Below are 24,095 nucleotides of genomic sequence, written 5' to 3'. Positions count from 1 at the left end.
GTCTGTGAGGTCTTGGCATCTTGCTTCCTGTTTTAATTTGAAGGTTAGATCTTCATGTGGCTTTCAGTGCTTTTGCTTCCATTCTTTTTTCCCCTCCCTCATTAGTGACTGACTGACTTCACCCACTCCTTATTTCACTCCTCTGCTGAGAAGAGTATTTCATCTGCGTCATTCTCCTCAGTCTTTGTCATTTCTACCGTCTTTGCTCTCCCTGTGGTTTGGAATTGTCCACTGAAGATGTGTTTTCTGAAATCTTGTGGTCGTTAAGGTGCTTTTTGACTTCCTGCAGATTCATTCTAGTTTTTTTCTGTTCTCGTCCTTCAGTTTCATCAGCCTACAGGTGAAAAACCGCTGCGAACAGATACAAAGTGTCTGCAAAGACACCCAATATTATAGCAAAGATGAACATGCAACTACATAGCAACACAAGCCATTTCCTGCATGTTGTTCCCCTTGTTCTCTCCAGCAATGAAGGATAAAATGCACTAGAATAAATCTTTACAAAAACCCAAATAAATACAGATTAAAGCTAATCTCAGTCTGAGATCATCACTGGAATCTCTTTTTGGTCTGGGACTAGGCTTAATCCAGGTCTGGGAGACTGGCTGAAACTGTGTCATGGACAATCCTGACATGGAAAAGATCGTAAAGAAAGCAGAAAGCAATCAGAAAGGAAAAACAAGTCAGCGCTCTGGCACCTCACGTCTAATAATCTGTTTCTAATAAAGCGACCCTACAACACTGAATTTGGGGAGTCAATGCTCCTGATCTTTGGACACACAGTGCTGTTTTTGTGAACTCTCAAATAAAGGTTGTAACAGCTGGGCGACTGGGTGACATCACTGTCAATAAAACATCATGCTCGTGCATCTGCTGCTCGAACATAAAGTTGTAGATATCAAAATGCGTCCTGCAGAATTTCCACTAAAATGTCAGATCCTGAATCCCGCTCGCCGTGGCCCGCACTCGTCTCATACTTTCATGTTAGTTTAGTTTAATTTGCTAATGAATCACCGTCTGCTCAGAGAGAAACAGAGAAAAGACCAACTTCTGAGTTTATCCACTGAAAGCTCCAAGGCCTTAATGTAAGCAGGAGCCAGCTGTGCGCACTTGTAAAGTTGTTATAATCCTCCTCTGACCTATAAACAGGAAAATACATAATATAAAGCATCATGCTCACATCTACAAATAATACACTGTCCATGTTGTCCTTGTAAGGCAATACAGTCCCGAGTGGCTCCACGAAGCTTCTCCAAGGACAATTAAAGTCGGGTTTCATTTTGTTCCACTTTCATACGGACACGGTCAGAAAAGAACCTGAAGAAGCTGCAGTCGATGTGAAAACAAATATTCATTCAGAACTTTTCCACAGAGCAGAGAGTTGATTTGGTCACATCTGTAGGAGACATTTCAGTACTTACACAATTGTTTTATATGATTATACGTTGCTATTTTAATTCTCTGAGCCCTTCAGATTTTTTTAAATTAATACACTCTTTATCCATTATTATATAATTTGAAATTTTCATTGAGCGTTGAGTTCACCTCCCCTTATCTTCATGTTTAGTGTGAGCGTTTGGTTACTTCCTGTTTTACTTTGAAGGCTGACTTTCACGTGGGTCTTGGGTCATAGTCAGATACTCAAAAACAAAACAAAACAAAACAAAGAAATAAATGAAATAAGAAAAGAAGATACAAAAATCTTCCCACATCCTTTTCCTAATCAGTGTTTCCTTGATGGAAAACCCTATGAGGTCAGAGGAAGGTGTGAAGGAGACCTCATAATGACTGAGAACAGCGAGCCGTGGTTCTCCTACACCGGCCTCCTTAAACTGATGACGGATGTCTGACACGTTGAAATGATAATTTCCAGAAGATGAACTACAAAATTTACATTTTACTTCACGTCAAAAAGAGACTCACTTGTTAAAATTATCACTTAGCTACAAAATTTAGAATTTTAAAGGAAATACATGTACCTGAATGTAAAAAAGAATATTAATGATAAGGCTGAAAATACAGTGATGAACTTAAATAATCAGAAATGTGAAACAGAATCGGGGGCGCCTCCGGAATTTTTTCATTGGGGTGGCCATATGAGGGCCACTAAAAATATTGGAGTGGCACACGAAAAGCAGAATTTCCAGTTTTATTATGCTGTTCTTAAATACATGAGTTACTTGGAAAATGTGGCAAAAACACAGAGACGAATGATATGCCGAGTTCATTTCCTGCTATTAAAGTTGACGATTGTTAGCAGAAGCAAATTAAGATCCATTCTCCCAGGAAGGAGTTCAGTTTAAAAGCAAAGTTGTTCAGGAAAGACAAACAAGTGTCGGATCATGTCAGAGTGTGATGCCTGTCTCTGTGTTGCCCCTGAGATGCACCATTGATCTTTCCAGGGGTCGGCACCGGCTTTTCTGCGACCTGACATGGATCAAATACCTGTAAAAATATTCATAATATGTTAACATGTTTCAAAACCAACTGCATTTCGTTGCCCTGTACCTGTGCATGTGCAATGACAATAAAGTTGAATTCTATTCTATTTATTGGTACAAAATCATCTTTCAACATCACATTTATTTAAAATTATTATTTAACATAACAAAGTCTTGACGTGGGGAGGTTGGCACTGGAGGTGGTGGTGGGGGTCGCCCCCTGCTGGTCATTCTTTAACGTCAGATCCCGAAGCCACGCCCATCTTTTAGCCTGCCAGATGTTTATCGTGTTTTGCTAACTTCTGTAGCTATTAACACTTTATCGAGCGTTGGAGTTTTGCGGCTTCACCAAACACGGAGCTTTAAATTTAGTTTTACCTTAGGTGAGTTTAGATGTTTTTTGGGACACTCAGGCACCCCTACATTTGATCATACCACCCATTAAAATAGAATAGAAGGAGTAGCAATAATAACAATGTATCTTATATGTCTTCTGATATTATATTTTGGCAGCTGGTCTACTGGAGACAGGATCCAATAAAAACAGGTTTAAATGTCCGGTGTTGCTGCTGTAATGATGTTACAGTGCACTCACACACAGGTGCTGCTGCTTCAACAGCAGGTTTGTCAGGAATAAATACGACTTTTTGGGGGGAGGTTTTTGTTGCTGTGGCAGAAAGAAAATGAAGAGGTCATTTCACAAACTCTTATAATGTTTCTTTAGGGCCATTAGTTTGCTGACACATCACTAGTTACCACCCAAGGAGCTGGTGTACTTCATAATTTTAGTTTGTTAACGATTTTTATTCCTATTTTGGTCGAATTGAGCTTCAGTGTTCGTTTACAGCTCCAAGTGCAGGTGAGAGTAAGTCAGAGGATGTGATCTGTCAATGTTCAACAGCAGCTTTAACTTACTTTAGAAAGCTCTGGTCAGCATGATTGAGCCTTTGCCTCAGGTTTGGTAAATAAAGGGTACGAGATAAAACTGGTGTATAATTTTGAAATGTGCGATTATTCATACTGAATTAGTTTTAGACCCAGATCTAAGTAATTACGCTTGTTCACTGTAAGACCGAATAGTAATAGTTTGATAAATGAAATGAGTTGCAACTACTTAAAACCCCGTTATAAGTTCATACACCTTTATTTCTTTGAGTAGTTTGAACAAGTTTGTTTTTTCAAGTTATCAGTACTTGAATATGTTGATTAGTTTCAGAAATTTGGTTTAAAATGGAGCACTGTAACAAAAAATAATTTCCCCCAGGGATCAATAAAGTATTCTGATTCTGATTCTGAAATTGCCCTCGAATAATTTGAGTGGACACTGACGTCACGTACGTGCCTACGTACGTACATGCGCCACCTGTTCTTCATGAGGAGCTGGGAACCATCTTGGAATCGCCGCTTCGTCCGAATGCCCGCTCATTACTCCGAAAGAAAGCTGTGGAACGTTAATTTCCGAACAGAAATAAAATCACTTGGTTTTTTGCTGCATTGCCTTTGACGCTGGATAAAGGAGGACGTGCTGTGGTATGTTACAGACCTTTGAACTGGAACAGCTAACGCTCTGCACTTGGCTAGCTGCATTTACCGCCTTTGCAGCAATTTTGTCTTTGTGGGCGCTTTTGTGGTAAGTTTTATTTTTTCTGAAACCTTATTTCTCCTTTGTAATACGAATTTTTATCGTCATAAATGTTGAATTGTAGCAGGCATTTAAGAATTGCTTTGCTTTTTTTTTTTTTTTTTAAATCTATGCCACCTAATGTACAAATAGGGTTACAGTGTATGGTCTTGGTGGCATTGGCTCCAAAGTGTGTTTTGCATGAATTGTGCTAATAAGCTAACATTTAGTATAACACATTATTAGTCCCAGCAGAGGCGAGCACTAAAGCTAAGCCCTGCTCATACATTTCTAATCTCTTACTACTGTAAAATAAGTCTTTAGCAGGCGTTTCTAGAGTGCTAAACAGATTTGTAGTTTATAAACTGCCTTGTGGATAAATTGTTGAGTCTTTGTTGCACTGCTGCGCTGCTTAGCTAACTCATTTGCCAACTGGTGGAACTTGAAAGCTATGTTTAGTTCTCTGGAATTGTATATATTAAAACTAGGGCATCAATATTGTAGGCACAGGATGATATAAGGAGTGATCAATCATCATATAATTAGGCGGTAGAACTTGGTTTGGGTTGCAAATAGTTCTGTATACAAGTAGGAATGTTGAATCTTCTGAACTATTAAGTTGTTGTGCCTGGTCTATTTCAGGTTAACTTGAGGGTGAACCCATCAATAATACATTTACCAAACAGTTTTTTCTCTCTAATTTTATTCTCAACCCCAGTGTACATTAGAAGGACTTTTTGAGTTTATTTTTGATGTTATATTGAAATAAGGTGAAATTCCTGTGTTATTATTAGTTAAGGGTTAGTTGAGTTCTGGCCTAGTTATGTTTCATCTGTCACCTTGGTTATGTGTCTTGTCTGTTCTCTGTACGGTCCGTCTTGTCTTCTGTGTTTTACTTTTATGTCCATGCCCGCATTTCCCTAATCTGTTTCCTTGAGTCTCCCCATGTATTTCTGCGTGTTCCATGTTATATTTGTCAAGCTCGTGTTGTCTTGACTGCGTCCCTTTCTTGTTTCTGTTTTACTGTGAAGAGTCTGGTGTTCCATGTTCAGTTTGTTTTGTTGTACTTACCCTGTGGCATTCAGGTTCATTTGTGTCAGCTGTGTTTCCCCGGTGTTTCCATTTCCCTCTTATCCTTTCTATGTATTTAAGTCCTCTGTCTTCATCTGTTCAGTGTCTATTTATCTTCATGTCAAAGTCAGAATTTTCATCTACTGCTCAGGTTCATGTTCATGCTCATGTTTAGACTTTTATGTTTGCATGTCCCTGTTAAGTTTCATGCTCTTGTCTCTCGTTATTGTTTTCAATGTTAGTTTAGGTTTTCCGCAGTTAAGGTTTTAGTTTAGTTTCACCCTTGTTTCGCCTTGCCTGGCTTTTATGTTTTTGGACATCACCCTGAAATAAACAGCTTGTTTTTTTTGTTTTTTTTTTTGGTTTGGGTTTTTTTTTTTTTTGAAGATTCGGTTCTGTCTCACCTTCGTCTGCTTTTGTGTCCGCTACACACCAGCGATCCCTGCATTACATTTTTCTTGTTGTTCCAGTTTTTTTTTTTTTTTTTTAATATATTTTTATTGATTTTAGAATTGAGTAGCATACAACAATCACCTTCAAAAAGAACACAATAGAAGGTGAACGGCAAGTCAACAAGGTGGTGATACATCATACATAAATGTCAAGACAGAGTATACTTCAATTAAGGTTGTCCATCAGGCTAACGACCGGTTGCCAAATCTTATCAAACACACTCTCTCGGTTAGACAGGGTAAACCTGATTTTTTCCAGATGGAGTACATTTCCAAATGCTCTCAACCACATTTCGAAGGTAGGGGGTTTATCAGACTTCCAGCAGAGAAGTATCAGCTTTCTAGCCACAAGTGTGGTCATTGACACAACCTGCATCTCCGTCTTGTCCCTTGCCCATCCCAGTTCACACACCCCGAACAACGCTGCAAAGGGGGTACATGGGACCACCCTGCCAATGGCTTTGGACAAAAAATCAAACAGATGATTCCAAAAAGGCCACAGCCTTTGGCATTGAAAGAAAAGGTGAGATAAAGTTCCTCGACCACTTGAACACTTAACACAGAGGGCTGAGACGTTCTTATATATCTTTTCCAGTTTAGTGGGAGAGAAGTGCAACCTATGCACAACCTTAAATTGGATCAAACAGTGTCTAGCATTTACAGAACTACAATATACATTCTTAATGCACTCTTGCCAAAGATCATCAGGAACATCCACCCCCAGTTCTTCCTGCCACTGCTCCCTAAAAGTATCAGAGGAAGGACTGCACATATCCAGTAAGGCCCTGTAAAAGCGGGACACAGCACCTCTAGTATAGGGCTCAACCGACATGAAGCTGTCAAGCACTGGGCTTCGAGGAATCAGACCGTATCGTGGAACAGATGCTTTGATGAAATGTCTTAACTGTAAAAATCTGAAAAAATGTGAATTAGGAAGATTAAATTTCACCCTCAGTTGTTGAAAAGATGGAAAATATCCATTAATGTAAATATCTTTGAGAAAACAAATCCCTCTTCCCTGCCATGACACAAACGTGCTGTCCTCCAGCCCAGGCCTGAAGGCATGGTTGTTACATAGCGGAGCATCCAAATACATTTTAGGAGCCTTTACTGTGTCCAATAGTTGGTTCCAAACCTTAATTGAATTTTGAACCACAGGATTTCTGCCATATAGTGTATTCTTCACTTTTATCGGGCTATTAAGCAGGGCCGGGAGACAAGTTTGTCTACAAGATAGGTGTTCCATCATCAACCATGCGGGTTGTCCTTCCAAACTAGCACCTGGAGCACACCTTCGCCAAAAAGAAAAAACATTTAAGTGTGCAGCCATATAATATAACCTAAAGTTTGGGAGTCCAAGGCCACCACAAGTCTTATGTTTAACAAGATGTTTTCTGGAAATTCTAGGAACCTTACCCGACCAAACAAAAGAGGATACAATAGATTCCAACTTCTTAAAATATGACTGGGGAACGCACACTGGAATTGACTGAAAGATGTACAAAAATCTGGGCAAAACTACCATTTTGATGGCATTAATCCGCCCCACCATGGAAATTGGCAATGTGACCCAGAACTCAATATTCTTCTCCAATTGTTTAACTTTTCTATCCCAATTTTTCTTTAAAAGCTGTGACACCTTACGCGTGACTGTGATACCGAGACATTCAAACATATCCAGCGCTATTCTAAATGGAGTACTATGTAAGTAAGTCATGTCCACCCCATCCGACAGAGGCATGAGTTCACTCTTTGTCCAGTTTATCTTATACCCTGAGAGAGAGCCAAATTCGTTAATAAGTTGCAATAGTGGACCGATCGAGGTCTTGGGTTTCGACACGAATAAGACAACGTCATCAGCATAAGCGGAGAACTTATGAGGAATACCCTGATGCATAATCGGTTGTATATCAGAACTGAGCCGTATACGGGCTGCTAAAGGTTCTAGGGCCAGGGCAAAAATAAAAGGAGAGATGGGATCTCCCTGACGCGTGCCCCTGTGCAATCGAAAAGGAACCGATACATCATTATTAGTCCTCACCGAGGCCATAGGTCCTTTGTACAGAATTCTAATCCAATTAATAAAAGAATCACCAAATCCAAATTTGGATAATACAGTAAACATATACGGCCACTCGACCTGATCAAAAGCCTTTTCAGCATCCAAAGCTATTACCACAGAATCATCCGAACACCTAGCAGAACTATATATGAGATTAAACAATCTACGCAAGTTAAAATAAATGTAGCGGTTAGGGATAAACCCTGTTTGATCCGGGTGGATAAGTTTAGCAATATGATCCTTAAGGCGGTTTGATAAAACTTTCGTTAATATCTTGGTCTCAACAGAAAGGAGAGATATAGGTCGATAGGACGAGACAGACATAGGATCACGATCTTTTTTAAGAATCAACGAAATTACCCCATGATATAATGAACTTGGCAAAGAGCCAGACAATTTTGAGTAGTTAAACATACGCAAAATCAGAGGAGCTAGCAATGAGGAGTAAGCTTTATAGAACTCTGCTCCAAAACCATCCGGTCCAGGGGCCTTATTATTTGACATCTGTTGAATAGCTGTCTTAATCTCATCTTGTTGTTCCAGTTTTAATATGATGTTTGTAACTCTTTGTCTAGTTTGTATATCTATGTGATGGCATTAGCAAATGTTTAAAAAGTGGTTGTTGTTAGACCACCTGTATGTATACAGTGTTTGATAACTGATTATGTAAAAAAAAAAAAAAAAGTGACAAAGCGCTGGACAATAACATATTATACCTATTTCTTTCTCTCTCTTTTCAGGTTAAGGCTGAAACTCCTTGCTGGTGTAGAAAGATACTATTTTGGTATGTTGATTGCTAAAAATAAGAAAAAACACTGATAGCACTTCCACAGTTACTTTAAAAAAAGTAAAAAAAAAAAAATCATACAATGGCGTTCAAGTGCAAACTTTGTAATCTTATCTTTGGAAAACAGAGGTGCTTGAGCACTATCGGTTACATCATAGGAATGTTTCCTCAGTCAGTCCTTTGCCATGTCCATATGATTGCTGTATCTGTACATTTCAGTCACTGAATGCTTTGAAAATTCATTTAACACGGATACATTCTCAGAAAGTTTTGCAAAGTAGAGATCAAAGTGCAGTATTTCTTTGCCCTCTTTGTGGTTGTAGCCAACCATTCAATGATAAAAATGTCCTTAGTCACTTAAGGACACATCTAAAACAGCATGAGACATTAGATTGCCCTTTCAAAAATTGTCACTACCGTACTAATGTGTATTCTTCCTTCAATACCCATAGAAGTAGGTGTCATCCTGATGGTGATATTTCAGCCTTTAAGTGTGAAATTATCCTTAAAGAAACTGCTAACCATCCTTTACAGAGTAATGTTGAATATGAGGATGCTGGTCCCTCAAACTATGACTATGAACTTGGAAGTCCTTCCTCTAATCCTTCTGAGTCCACACATGACACTGAGGAACTGCAAAATCAGTTAAAAAACAACTTGTCTTCCCTCTTCTTAAAAATGTACAGTGTTCTTCATGTGTCAGAGAGAGCAATACAGAACATCATTGACGACTTGTTGCAGATATTCTCACTGTCCAAACCTCTTGTGAGAGACTCTATTACCAACATTCTGCACCAGCATAGTCAGCCAGTGAGTGAAGTCGTACTGAATGAGTTGGTGGAAGCTGTTATGAACACAAATGTTTTTGTTAATGCAGCTACAGCAGGTGCAGAGTTATCCACTGCTAAGCGGAGGAAAACCTTTGTGAGGAGCCATTACCCTCTAGTAATGCCTGTCCAATACTCTCTAGGTTCTAGTGGTCCCACAGTAGTATATGTCCCAGTATTGCAGATGCTCCAGAGTATGTTCAAAAATACTGATATTCTTGATAAAATCAAAGAAACTAAACAATCACCACCTGGGGTGTACATGTCCTATACAGATGGGACATATTTCAAAGAGAACCAGTTTCTGTCAGCAGCCGGAGAGCTGAGGTTGTCACTGATTTTGTATGTGGATGACATTGAGCTAGCCAATCCTTTAGGCACAGCTAGAAAGATCCACAAACTTACTGCAGTGTATTGGTTACTTGCCAATCTACCAAGTCAGTACAGGTCAAGCCTACATGTTATACAACTAGCTTTGCTGTGCAAAGTTTCTGACCTGCAGAAGCATGGTTATGAAAATGTTCTTTCCCCTTTGTTGAAAGATTTGCAAACTCTGGAGCAGGAGGGCCTCTTCATAGAAACCCTTGGTGAATGCATCAAGGGTTCTGTGCTCTTTGTGGCAGCTGATAATTTAGCTGCTCATGGTCTTGCGGGCTTTGTCCAGTCTTTCAGAGCACATCATTTTTGCAGATTCTGCTGTTGCACTGCAAATCCGATGCAGACCACTGAAGTTTCTGAAGGTGAATTCACCATGAGAACAACGGAGTGTCACGATCTTCTTGTGGAAAAAACTGTACAAGAAGATAATTTAAACCATGTCGGTGTAAAAGATGATTGTCCCCTCAGAAAAGCACTGCAGCACTTTCATCCCATCACTGGTTTCCCACCAGACATACTGCATGATCTTTTTGAAGGGATTGTGCCTGTGGAGTTGGCGCTGTGCATTGGAGAACTTATTCAGCGAAAATATTTTTCTTTGGAATATCTAAATACAAAAATCCGCACATTTCCATACCAGCATTCAGACAGACTTGATAAACCCCAACCGATTCCCAAGAATTTTGCATCCAAGCTAAGCATTGGAGGAAACGGGCATGAAAACTCCACCTTGTTGAGATTAATACCACTTATGGTGGGAAGTAAAGTCCCTGAGCAAGATGAAGTATGGGCTACAATGATGGATCTCAAAGAAGTTGTACAGCTTGTATTGTCTCCATCTTTCACAGAAGAATCTATTCAGTACCTGCAAACCAAAATAAAGGAGCACAGACAAGGCCTTAAAACACTGTTTCCTGATTTTAAGCTCAAACCCAAGCATCACTACATTGAGCATTATCCTGAGCTAACAAAGCGCTTCGGTCCTTTGATTAACCTGTGGACCATGAGATTTGAGGGAAAACATCGCTTTTTCAAAGGAGTTATTCAGGATACAAAGAACTTCAAGAATGTTTTGAAAACACTTGCAACCAGGCATCAGCATATGATGGCATATCACCTCAATGGACCCTTGTTTTTCAAACCGCAAGCTTCAAGTGTCACCTGTGTCCAAGTTGCAACTTTGCCTGAAGTAGCACAAGATTTTATCAAGACTAAGACAGACAGCCAAAACATATACACCACTCATAAAGTGTCCCTAAATGGAACGGAGTATGCAAATGGAATGTTTGTCTCTGCAGGCCAGACTGGAGGACTTCCAACATTCAGCAGGATTGAATATCTTCTGCTTGTAAACAATTCCATTTCCTTGTTTTGCAGGAATTACGAATGCTGGTACATTGAGCATTTGAGGTCGTTTGAGCTGACATTAACAGACAGTTTTTCGGTGTATCAGCTGCCGGAGCTAAATGATACAGTAAGTCTGACAGCATATACTGTTGATGGACATCTGTTGTTGACACAAAAAAGATTCATTCTGATCAGACACTTGCAAGATTAATATTGCTTTTGGAATAAGCCACATGTAGCCAAATAGATCAGGGTGAAAAAAAGAACAACTACTACTCTTTTCTTTTCCTTTCTAGGAAATGTCTGCTCAAGCCCTACTACTTCATGTTCATGTCTCAAAAGAAATTGTGAGGAAAACTGACTTTATTCTCACGTCCAGAATCTGTGGATCAGCTAAAAGACATTATAAAAGAAAAGTTCAAACTTGACTATGACTTTAGCTTATTATACGAAGACCCAGACTTTGACAGGCAGCTTTGTTCACTTCTAGATATTGAGGAGCTTCCACAGAAAGCTGTTGTAAAAGTTGTTAGACCAGAGAGTGATGATAGTTCAGTAGCATCAGATGACACAATAATACTACCCCATGCCATGACTCCAGACAGGGTTGAAAGGTGGCCTCAGGATTTCCCAATTCCTACATTTTCCTATGAGGTAGAACTCATACTTGGTGAGGGTGATGTTGCTTATGAGAGAACAGGAAAGGCTCTCAAGTTGTCTAGGGGACAAAAGCATGACATTCTTGAAACTCTTGCAGCTAAAATGCATAGTTTCAAAGCATATCCTAGTGATCGGGACATATCAGTTGTAGCTGAAGCTCTTGTCACTAAGCATCCTTGTCTGAAGGAGCCTGGATCACAGACAGGCTGGTATGGGTGGAAAAATAGCCTAAAGTTTAAGATGGGGAACTATCGTGCTAAATTGAGTCGGGCTGGATTTCAAGAGGTAGCTGTGAATTCTGGAAGGAGAAGTCGAAATGACCCAGACAAGCAGTCACCACACACTGACATTAAGAGACCTAAAAAGGCAGAAGTAAACTTTCTGCCGAATTTCCCAAGGGGTGAAGATGCTGTTAGCCTTGAGCAGCTAAGACTACAGATTGTGGATGAAGTCAAGAAAAGTGAAAAGAATCACGTCCTGATTACAAAGCTGATGCATACCACATTTGCACAGTGATGACCTACCCGTAGGTGCCATCCTGGATCGCTGGCCTGCTCTGAAATTGGAATCTCAGGTAAGGTTTCCTTAGATGATGCATATAACAAGATGTATATTATATTGATTTCTGTTATGTGGCCTGTCTGAATTAATACAAATTAGGCCATGGTAGTGTAAGGATTTTGATGTATTTTGCAAAGATTTGTAGACTAATCGTAACTTGTAAATTTATTTTGTGTGTTCAGATCTATGCAGAATTCCACAGAATTACAAACCTCACCCTGAAGAACCACTTTTATGCTGTGTTGGACCAACATGCTCCCCGGCTCCAGAGCTTATTCCGAAAGAAAGCTGCTCGCACAGGGAAAGTGTCTGATGTTCTGTCTCAGCTCTTCCGAACCTATGATCTCCAGGTAGGTGGGGTTTTGTCTTGTGTGTTTTTTCTTTTTTTTTCTTTTCTTTTTTTTTTTTTAATTTGATCCATTTTTAACTGCCGTTCTTGACTAGGTAAGCCAATAATTTAAAAAAAATCTTCTTGTGATGTAGGAACAAGTTGATATTCATGCCCGACGTGCTGTTGTGCTTCATGCCCTCCCTGCCTATTTGCACGAAGACACCTCTACCTTCATCAAAACGTGGGATGTAAGTTTGTGAACAGTATCCAAGTATCAAACTTGTTTAGATTTCACAAACCATTATGAAACTTTGACAGTGTGAGAAGTATCTCCATCCTTTGGGTCTGTCTACAACAGTGTCCATGTCACATAATGGGGGAAACACCACATATTCTTAATGTGTATAGACCCTACCCTTCTATAATGTTCCTAGCCCAACCATACATCACTGTACATTTATTTATTTTTTTAAATAATAGAACTCCCATTGACTTTCTGTAGTTATTGCCATGAAGAGGTATGACTTTGCTTTATGAGTACTAGTTGTCATTTTTATTTTTCTCAAGTTTTTGGTGTGTTTTGGCTTTTTTGTTGTTCAAACACTTGATTTCTAAGATGGGGATAATCCAGTATTTGTATAGTGACTTGTGTAGATGAGACTAAGGCTACGTTCACACTGCAGGCGAAAGCGCATCAAATCAGATTTTTTTTTTTTTTTTTGGGACCCTATGCGACCCATCTATCCGATCATGGTATGACAGTGTGAACGGCACAAATCCAATATTTTCAAATCCGATCTGGGTCACTTTCGTATGTGGTCCTGAATCCGATACATATCTGATGTTTTAGAAAGCGACTGCTGTTTGAACGGTCAAGCCACATTAAATCAGTCTTTTACGTCACTGACACAAGACAGACGCCAATTATCAGCTACGGAGAAGCGCCCGAAAAGACATCGTGAACGCTTTCTGGCCATCCCGTGTAGATGTCAGTGAAACTGTTGGGAAGACAACGTTGGAGAAACGTGAACATTTTATTTGTACTGTATAATCTGCAGATTCTGACAGAAACCTGCAGCTATCCTTTGAAGCACCGCTCCTCTAAAACAGCAATAAGGATCATTATTAGGTTATTTACATTATTATGTAAATGACAAAATAACTTAAAGCAAAAATTGGGAAACGTGAAGTCCGAAGTCTTTATATTAAGGGCCATCAGTCAAACAATACTGTTGCTCTGGGTCTAAACAGAGCGCGTTGTGTGTGACGTCTTCTTTTCTGCATGCGGCCGCTTTGAGCGTTCACACTAGAGCGCTTTTTCTGTCGCATTTTATTTGTAGTGTGAACAAGCAGACCAAAAAAATCTGATTTGATCAAAAAATCTGAATTGAGCATTGAGACCTGCAGTGTGAACGTAGCCTAAGAGAAATAGGAATGTACTAACATGTAGTAATTTTTTTTTTTTTTTTTTTCTGTAGATGATGCATTCTGATGAACCAGATATTAGTGAAGTGCCACTTGGACTCCTCCTGATCAGAGCCAATTCCAGCGATGCAACATTCTTCTGCCCTGAGAAGATTGCAGTTTTGGTTGAGGGTAACATGATCATTGATTTCCCCACCCTGGCTGATGCATTTCTAGTAATATTTGGACTGACTTATGCCCTGCATCTAAGCTACCCAAAATGTTTGGCCAACACATTTGACTTTATTCAGAAAGTGTTGATGGGTCTGGAGGATGGGAAGTTGAAGCCCAAGGTGCTGAGTCTCAAAAATGATCATTTGGCAGCAGAATAATTGTTTTGAAGGGAGGAAGGTTCAGGGCTGAAGCAATCAGCTTCATGGGCTCATCCGGTTAGAATAAGAAAAGCAGCCATCTAATGCAGAATTATTTTCAGGGTACTCCTTTTATTCTCAAATAAATAAGGCAAAAAAGGAAGGAAACAAAGACACACATGGACTGCCAATGCTGAAAGAAAACAGAGATTTAAGTTACTCAGTACCTTAAACAATACATAAAATAAAAACCCAAACAGAACCTCACCTCAGCTGCCGCCCCGTGTGGAAGTGCGGAAAGAGTGAGCCAAAAGTGAATGCAGTCCTTATATACTGTGTGACATATAATGTGTGACAGGTGAGTGCAATCAAGGACAAGCACCACACCCAATCAAAGGTGAGAGAACTAAACAAGGTGCATCTGGTGAAGTGAGTGGGTGTGCTGGGATGTGCTAAAAGGTGGGTCTCTACAACAATAATGTCCAGGGTTCCTACACAGCCCTCAAGTGCCTGTTAAAGCAAGTAACTAGTTTATCATTTTTCCAAGTCTGGATAAGTTTAAAAAAAAAAAAAAGAGAATACAAGCAAGAAAATGTTGGCATTTGCATACTCTCATTTCATACTCTATTATCTAAAAGCCAAACATCCAAAATAAAAGGGGAAGGTGATAAGGAGTTTTACAAGACTTTGTTTTATGTTTCTAAAGAAGGATTTATCTATTTAAGGTTTTATTGGTCTGTTGTTGACAGCATGATTGCACTGTACAGATGTGTATATTGGTTTAGTAATAACCCTTTGCTGATTTTGTAATAACAGTATTGGCATATTAAAAAGGTTCCCAATAATATTCCTGTGTATTAGCTGCACTGTAATTTACTTTCATTCAGTTTCCCCACCTGGCAATGCAGGATTTTCTGTGTGTTTTTTCATTTTTTTTATTTTTAACAAAAATGCCATACTCAACTGTTAATGGCATCTAAATACTGTTGTATTCAGGTTTCACATGTTGTGAAAGTCTTTATTTCTAATATTGTAACCTTGTGCCTAAACTTGACATTTCTGAAATTATTCCCAATAATATTTGGTGAATTTGTCTTTGGGATTGCCCGAGATTTGTTTTTTTTTTTTTTTTTTTTCTGAACATACATGCAAGGAAATTTAATTTGTCATTTATTACTGTACTGCATTTGTCATACCGAAAGAGGATCTCAGCTCTATCCCCTTGCTACACACAAGTATTTTTGGTTCTCTGAAAAAAGGCAAATGTTAAGACATTGTGTCTTCACAAGTTAATGTTACTCAGTAAATTTGTAAGTTAAATTTATGTTGTCGGTCTTGTTTGTCATGTTTTTACAAGTGCAGTTGCTTATTTCTAACACATTTTTTATTTTTATATCCAATTCAAAACACAGTAAATTTGGCTACTACAGGAGTTTGGGTGTATTTTAAAGTTTTGAGTATCATTAACTTAAAATGGTTAACATTTTAAAACTAAATATTAATTCCTTATATTTACTTGATTTAGATTTGTACTTGAAACTCAAAATATTAAGTAGAGAGTACCAAACCAAGAATGTGGATATAACATGAAAACATTTGTCATTGGTACTTAAAAATATTTATCTAAAGCTAATAAATAAAGTGTGTTTAATTGACTTTCATCTTTGAGGTTTGGTTACTTAAAATATTTTATGTAATCAGTTTCACCAAAAGTTTTGAGTTAAATTAACTTATTTGGTTTTACAGTGTGGTAACATTGTCACGATTCGTTGAAATGAAGCTTGCAAATGTGAAAAAAGCTGACTACATTTGCAATCATCATGTGCTGTTTATATTAACTGCGAGGCACTGCATGCATGACAATATGACCGGGGCTGAGCCCCCTAAAAGTTTGGTTCTAGAATCGCCCCTGGTTTTACAAGACAGACATGAACTGGAAGAATCGACAGTGGACTGAAAACTGAACACATTACAAAGGCAAATTAAAATAATTTGTTCCTTTTCTTTTTGGGAAATGCGATTTGTATATTTGTGTAATAAGTTAATCTTGTAATATATTAAGGTCCCTAGGTTTATGCATTGTTTGTGTAAGCATGCCCGCATGTTCTTGTGTCATCTTTCAATCAATAAAAAAATAAAAATAATATTGTCTTTGTACCTTACTGCTTGGTATCAAGAAATGTTTTAATAAAAATAATCTCAACATTAGCTGATCGCAATAAGTTGCAAATTTTGAGCTAATCATATAATTGTTTTTTTTAACGCCACCACCTACAAAACCCAGTCAATCGTTTTAGAGCAGCTGTCAGCCTGAAGTACTTATATTCCTGTTAAGCTGATCATTATTATTATACTGTCAGCCATGCCTGATTTATGCGCTCAGATATTCTTTGAAATGAAGTTTGCTGCAGAAATGTTCCCTCTGCGTCATTTGTGTTGGACTGGAAGCAAAACGAGAGTCTGACACGAGTGAAGAGAAATTGTTTAAGTTATTTTCCCTTTTATACACTTTGTTTTCATTCGAGTGAACTCACAGCAACTCCCAGAAAGGACTCGGCAATGTTTGCTTGTTCTCTCTGTGTGAGCAACTCTGAGCGTCAGGGGTGGACGTGATATTTCAAACAGCACATCAGTGCGTTTATGTATTGGGTGCCCGGAAATTTTTCCAAATAAACACAGCTTGATTCAACCTGGGTGGGCAGACTTATCAAGCGACTAATTCTATAAACAGATGAGGGAATAACCCGGCACCTCATTGGTTGTTGGGCAGAGGAGGGGGACATGAGGGAGTTTCAGCGCAATGAAATTTTAATTAATGTGGGTGGGCTAAGAGCAGCACCGACTGTTTATGATGGACAATTTATTTCCCAGTGCAAAGTCAACATAACACAGCAAACGTACAACAATTATTAACATTTTTCTGGGGCCCTCATGAGGCTGGAGAGTCAGTCAGTGGAGGAGTGGAGCTGCGGGAGCAGGCTCAACTTTCCCCGGGACACACTGCGGCTTTCCCGCCGTCATGACTCTCTACCACGGCCGTCTGCCGTCGCTCGGTGTGACATCTTCGGCTTTGAGCCTGTCCGCCCCCCCGCTGATCTACCTGTACGGAGGCGACAGCGGCGGGGTCGTGCCCACCGCCCTGAGCTTCGTGCCGGCCCGCCAGGAGCCCCCGCAGAAGCCGCCCTACAGCTACATCGCGCTCATCGCCATGGCCATCAAGAGCGCACCGGAGCAGCGCGCCACGCTCAGCGGCATCTACCAGTTCATCATGGACCGATTCCCCTTCTATCACGACAACAAACAGGGCTGGCAGAACTCGATCCGTCACAACTTGTCCCTGAACGACTGCTTCATCAAGGTGCCCCGGGAGAAGGGCCGGCCGGGCAAAGGCAGCTACTGGACGTTGGACACCAAGTGTCTGGATATGTTTGAAAACGGCAACTACCGCCGGAGGAAGAGGAAGGCGAAGTGTCAGCAGGAGGCTCTGGACTCCAAGGCCACCGGGCACAAGCGCACCAAGGCCCCCGGGCAACCTAGGGACCCTCAGACCTCCCCGAAACATCAAGCTGGCTCGAGGGTAACAGAAGCACCCGCGAGGGATGAGGAGGAGGAGGCGAGGACGCCCGCAGACAGGAAACATATTCTTGGCGAGTTGAATCACGCGGAACAGCCGCAGAGCCCCTCCACGCAGAGACTTAAAGTGCCCCCCAACCAACACAGCAGTCAGGCCGCCGGCAGGGAGCTTCACGCCCCACAGCCCGAGCCGTGCTCCGCGCCGAAACGCGCTGCGCTGTGGACGGACGACGCTCATCTCCCAGACGAGACCCTTGACCCGAAATCAGAGGAGAGGAAGTCTGCGTTCAGCCAAAGAGAAAGAGGTCCTCTCTGCACCGTCAGCTGCGCAGGAAACACAAACTTGGCCGTACCTGCGCCAGACAGGCCGAAGGGGAACACACTGAGCAGGGACAAATCCAAAGGTTTCAGCATAGACAGTATTTTAGCGAAGAGCGAGGACGAAATACGAGGCAGCATCCTCGGCCTGCCGGCCGAGACATGCGCACAGGGCCAAAATCCGGCTTTCAGCGCGTCCGTGGTCCTCGGCGCGCGTCAGCATCAGTTGTATCAGATGGGATTCCCTTTCTGCTCTTACTTGTCGCTGTCCTACCCTGACAAAGTGCTGCATTTTAAATGACCGGCAGACTTTCGTGCGTTTTACGCACCAAACGCGTAAAAGTGTAAAGTCTGTGTTTAGCTTTACACGCAGAGACATGAAACAAGATCTCTGCCATCATCTACTTTAAAGTTCGGACAAAAATGAACAAAGAGCGTCAAGAAGACTTTTATCTTCATCTTTACGCATGCGTCATTTTCAGGTTTGTGATTATATTCAGTTTTTTCCTCCCAAATCTGTTGCTCCTCAGAAATTATGGCTGCACAAAACATAATGCTCAGTACAATAAAAGGATGTCGTCCCTGCCATGTAAATATTTACGGATATTCTCATATGCTACACTTTACTCATGATGGTGAAACCCCATAAAGCAAGAACAGTGCGTAATTTAAAAAAGAATTTTAATTGTCGTGACTGGGCCTGAAGATGCCGTACAATATGAAGTTTAGTACTCAGTAATGATGTAACCAAAACCTATTATTATTTTCCACTCTGCTCTGGATTTGAACATTTATTTTACTGCAAAATAAAATTTAGCCAAAAATGTTGACGTGATTTATTTTAAATTGTGGTACGAAAGAATAAATAGAAACACTGCTGGAAAACTGCACCTTTGTTTCCCCCCCCCCGTTGTTTTAAGAAAAATGAGACGACGTGTTTGGTTTTGTTCATTTTCATTAACGTTTATGAGTTTAAAAAATGAAATAAAACCCATATCAGGGCTTTCACCAACGGAAACATCAGCAGCAACAGAACTGAAAAACTGGACACTGCCTTGTAGTTTAAGGACAGACAGACATTCCATTATTAAAAGTTGATGCTTATCTAAAAAATTATAACAAAGTTTCATTGAAATCAAAAACATGTACCGTTTGAGAACAGAGAGATACATTGTGCATTTACAGAATTCATAAAAATTCAATTAATAAAAAAACATGAAAATGTTCTGGGGAAATCAGAGAATGTAACTTCATATTTGTGAACACAGCAAAGTATTTAAATCATGTTTTTCCAAGTTGAGCGGCAGTAAGAATGTGCGGTGATGGTGCTTTATTTCAGTGGAATGAGAGAGCAGAGGCAGCCGGGCAGTTTTTGGAGGGCAGCTTTATAAATAAACATCATGCTGTGCTGCTCCCTGGTATTTGTTGAGGAGGACCGGCCCACCTTTGCATTTCATACGGTGAGAAAAGATTATCGACCGCAATGAAATGCAGTGCGATGTGATAAAAGGAATCAAAAGGCTTCCAGGTGGAGGAGGAAGCATTCATATGAACAGTGCCGAGCACAGAAAACAATTGTAGATCATGATTATGATCAGTAAGAGACATATCCATATAGTTTCTTCCACATCCAGCATTCATCCAGAGTCTGAAGCATTTAGATCATTTTATGTTTGGAACCAGCGGTTTCAGCTTTTGCCCACAAAGGGTTTGATTATAGAGCAGTCCAGGCTGGATGGTGACCTTGTGAAGGTGAAGCTTAAAGTAATTTACCAGTATTTATACATACTGTACGTGTGGATATATTTGGCACAGCCACACAGATCTGTGTGTGAAGGTGTTCTCCTAAATACCTGCTTAAATCAGTGCAATCAGTCATATGGTACACCCTGTGCAAGGTGGCAACACCAGGTCCCCCAGGCGCCCCCAAAAGTCCACAGTTTACTTATCATTTCAGCCTAATGATGATGATATATTAGCACAGTTTAGGTTAAATACATAGACCTTAAGTGCTTTATTTTCTGCTGAGCTTATTTGTTTAAGTTTGTGTTTCAAAGTGTGTTTTAATCAACACCCAGAAAACCAGGAACCATCCGTCAGTGAAAATGGGGAAAATCTTTGTTTTACTGAAGTTCACATAATCCAGAGTTTCAGCTGCAGCTGTCAAATTCACCAAATCTAGGACTACAAAAAGAAACGGCATGTTTTTATTGTTTGCAGCGCTGACCATGACCTAAACTCAACGTCCATTTATCAGCTTTCCTTGGGCCTTTAACCATGTCTGAGGTCACCTGCAAACAACATTTAGAAACACGTTTTTTGGTTCAACTGTTTCCACATCAAGAATGAGTTTGTAAAAATCACAGTAAATAATAATAAAAAAATCTAAATCTCAAAGGAACCAAACAACAAAAACAGTAATAATCCTATATAATAATTTTCTCATGTTTAAACTTTTTGTAGTTTTTAATTCTGGTACCTTTTTCTCATTTATATTATTACATTAAGAGTTAAAGCTAAAACTTCAAACAGCACGAAAGGCAAATGAACAAAACAAATTCTCACCATAAAGCTGAAATATTAATACTAAATCATAAAAGTGTAAAATACTTATGACTCCTCTCCAAACCAGCAGCTGTGATTCCATGCAGGTAAACGCAACGACACGCTGAAGCATTCACATAACTAACAGCTCAACACACTCCAGCTATTTTATTCATGCTCATGTGTTCATATAGAATTATGTAACACACAGCCTCATGTTTATTTAATTCTATATTTATACAAAACAATTATCATCATTTGTTGCAATCTATCTTATGTCTGTTTGCTCCATTAATACACAAGCTGGAGCAGTCTGCATCAGGCTGTAAATTCCCTCCTTGCATCCAGACAGATCCGGGCTGGAGTGTGACTGTTTCCTCAGGAATATCAAAATGATTTCTTCCACTTTCTCTTCTTTCAATTCAAGAAATTTTGAGCGCTCTCTCAATGGAGGAATTCTTCCAAAAATAATTAAATCTGGATCTGGATCAACAACAAAAGTTAATCACTTCTACATTTCTCCAAAAGCAGCTTCAGATGTTCAAATGCATCAAGAACTTTTTGAGTAAACTTATAGAAGAAGAATCAGCCCTGTTATCTCCACCCCTCTGTGGAGATAATAAGGACATCAGTCCTTTGCAATCCTGCAATTTGTAACATAATAACTTTGATCTGTATTTTTTTTTTAATTACAGAAAATGAAGGGCGTTTTCTGGTGTGTGTGTGTGGTTGGGGGGAGGGGGGGGGGGGTTTCTAATATAACACATCCTGGAAAGTGTTTGGAAACGAACACATTTCTGCCATGATTGCAATCGGTTATTAAAATGCAACCTGCTTGATTTTCTAAACGCTTCAGTCCGTAGCGCACTCAGAGGTGGTACGACAGTGACTAAGCTGGACGCAGCATTTGTCCTGCTTCCTGTCTGCTGGGTGACGTGTGGCTGACGCACTCGTTTTTATAAGGTTGCTATTCACTTGAAAATTTACAGCTTTTGAAACAAAAGTGTCATTTATTGCTGAAGCGTTTTAAATTATGGAGACAAAGAGACTTCTTGTATTTCAAACTTCTCACAAGTATCTCTCATCCTTGCAGCCTGATTTTATCCATGTTAGACTGAAACAAAGTGTATTTAGCATTCCCGCCTTTAAAAAATAAAACACCTCACGTGCAAACATCTAAGATTTAAAATAAGGTTAGAATTATTGTGAAATATCACCTCATAAGTCTTCTTCACTGTGCACTGACCGTAGTCACTGGCTTCATACCTGCAGGAGCAACAAGGTCATGTAAGTGCCAAAGACTGCAGTTCCTCGAATGTCCACTTGAGGCCGTCTCCTCAAAAATGAGGCAACTCCCGTGTAACATGCTCATGTTTACAGCAGAAATAAAGACATTTACAGCCTGGATTAAAAACTACATCGAGTCACTGAACTGAATGTCCTGAAGGTGTTTGTGCTGCCGGAGCCTTTTGGACCATTTTACTGAATTATCTGACAAATAAAATGACTTGCTGTGAGGTGCAGGTATTTGTGTCCGCGTGTTGCCCCCAAACAGTTTATGATCGTAGCTTGATAACCAAGCTTGCTAGCATTAGCTGATAACTTCTACCTACAACAGCTGCGCGTGGCGTGGGTGCAAGGAACGTCACGGCGGTGACAGAGGCCGTATTTTCTGGATTTACTTCTCAGCAGGGCTCAGCTTACCTGGAAGAAGTGACGAGTTTAACGTACAGACACAGCTTGTGTTTCCTGGTTTCACCGCTAATGCTAACAGCTGAATAACAACCCTGCGTTTGCTCTGGACCGGGAGTCATAAATAGCTAATGAGAAGCCTTTTAAGGTCTGATGGTGCTGAAAGTCCCAAACGAGGGTCTGTGAGCGACTTGTTGTAGAATGACACCTGCAGGAAATCAGAGCGCTGTGCTGACAGCATCATTACAAACACAGAGCAGCCATGTCTAAATATAGGCCCGCCGCTCAGACTCACACTCCGCTGAAAAAGCTGCACTGTTTGAGGCTAGCGCTGTGCAAATCAGGAATGTTTGCTTGAAATAAATAAACTTGCCCACATTTGAGGAGAGGAACTCACAATCACAAGCATTTCCTGTGTATAGGATTCTTTTGGTCGGACGTGTAAATAAAACATGATGAAAACCTCAGAAGGGAAAGATGGCGAGAGAGGAGTGGAAAGAAGAGGAGTGACTGGACTCGACGCTCGGGCTCTCCGAGGTCTGGGTGCGTTTCATACCGACACATAAACCAGCGTAATTGGCTCCGCTGGTTCCTCGTCCTCCAGCGATTTCCAAAGTCTTCTGAAAACAAAGCAGATTAATAAATGTTGGTTATCTGATGGTGTCTGTGAGTGTTTGAACAGTAAGAGATCCTCCTGAGAAAGCAACTCAGACAAAAGGGAAATCCTGTCGCTTCTATTTATTATGCGAGAAAACAAACTTTGCTGATGGGCCGTGGTCACAGATCTTTAACATGCACGGAGCCAGCATTGGCACCGGGCTGAACTCTGCAGCAGGGACCTGGAGGTGGCTTCCAGTCCCTTCCTGTGAGAGGCTTTAGGATTGTGGACTATGCAGGATTTGCTCATCAGAGCAACTATGTGACACATTTCTTTTGAATGGAGCTCGTCATTGTCCTTTATGTCATCCTTCAGTCAAAGTGACATCGTCTTTAGATTGACTAAAATCGTGACTGGATTCGTGACTCCGTCCAGAAGAGCAGCGCAGACGGAAAAACCCCACTAATCATCCCACCATGTGGTTTGCGGCTCTGTGTTTCCATAAATGCATCTTGCCTCATTTTGCATACCGTTGTGTTTGTTTTTGTGTATCTTCTGTGTCTAGTTTTGTGTTTCCTTATGGCTTTTTATGTGTTTTGTACATCATTGTGGTCTTTTTGTTTGTCTATGACGTCCTTTTTTGTCTTTTTTTGGTCAATTTTTGTCTCATTTTGGTGTGTGGGTCATTCTGAGACTAAATCTGGTAGTTTTCTTTTGCTCATCTGTTTTGCATTTGCTTTTTGAGCTTATGTTTGTACTCGTCTTTTTTTGTAATTGTTTCACTCATTTTAACTTCTTATCACATTATTTCATCCATCTGCATGTCTTTATTTGGCAGCTAACTTTGGTCAGTGTGTGGTTGTTTGATGTCTGACTTTTTTGTGTCTTTTTCAGGTCCCTGTCTTTGTCTTTGCGTTTGTTTTACATCAGTTTCAAGTGGTTTTGCATTTTTTTTGTCTCTTTGTGGACATTTTGTGATCACTGTGTCTGTGGTTGTTTTCACATCTTTGTTGTTTTGTGTCATTTTAAGTCCTTTTTGTTTCTGAGGTTGTTTTTC

General features: G+C 40.2%; 1 protein-coding gene and 2 long non-coding RNA genes across 3 annotated transcripts; 2 read left to right on the top strand and 1 right to left on the bottom strand.

The window, feature by feature from the left end:
• Window positions 1-2,147: 2,147 nt before the first annotated feature.
• LOC143419580 (uncharacterized) lies at window positions 2,148-23,413 on the bottom strand. Its single transcript, XR_013099598.1, has 3 exons — window positions 22,453-23,413; window positions 21,966-22,014; window positions 2,148-2,445 (listed from the first exon to the last, which is right to left on the bottom strand). It is a non-coding gene; the product is annotated as an uncharacterized LOC143419580 (long non-coding RNA).
• Window positions 3,857-12,149, top strand: LOC143419581 (uncharacterized). The gene is made up of 4 exons (XR_013099599.1): window positions 3,857-4,071; window positions 8,388-8,431; window positions 11,017-11,113; window positions 11,283-12,149. It is a non-coding gene; the product is annotated as an uncharacterized LOC143419581 (long non-coding RNA).
• On the top strand, window positions 17,159-19,028 carry foxl1 (forkhead box L1). Its single transcript, XM_004573884.3, has one exon. The coding sequence runs from the start codon at window positions 17,333-17,335 to the stop codon at window positions 18,503-18,505; it is 1,173 nt and encodes a 390-aa protein (XP_004573941.1). The 5' UTR covers window positions 17,159-17,332; the 3' UTR covers window positions 18,506-19,028.
• Window positions 23,414-24,095: the final 682 nt, after the last annotated feature.

Source organism: Maylandia zebra, linkage group LG7 (genome assembly GCF_041146795.1).
Source record: "Maylandia zebra isolate NMK-2024a linkage group LG7, Mzebra_GT3a, whole genome shotgun sequence".
Classification (NCBI taxonomy): Eukaryota; Metazoa; Chordata; class Actinopteri; order Cichliformes; family Cichlidae; genus Maylandia; species Maylandia zebra.
The sequence above is the reverse complement of the archived record's forward strand: the minus strand, read 5'-3'. Positions and strand labels throughout refer to the sequence as shown.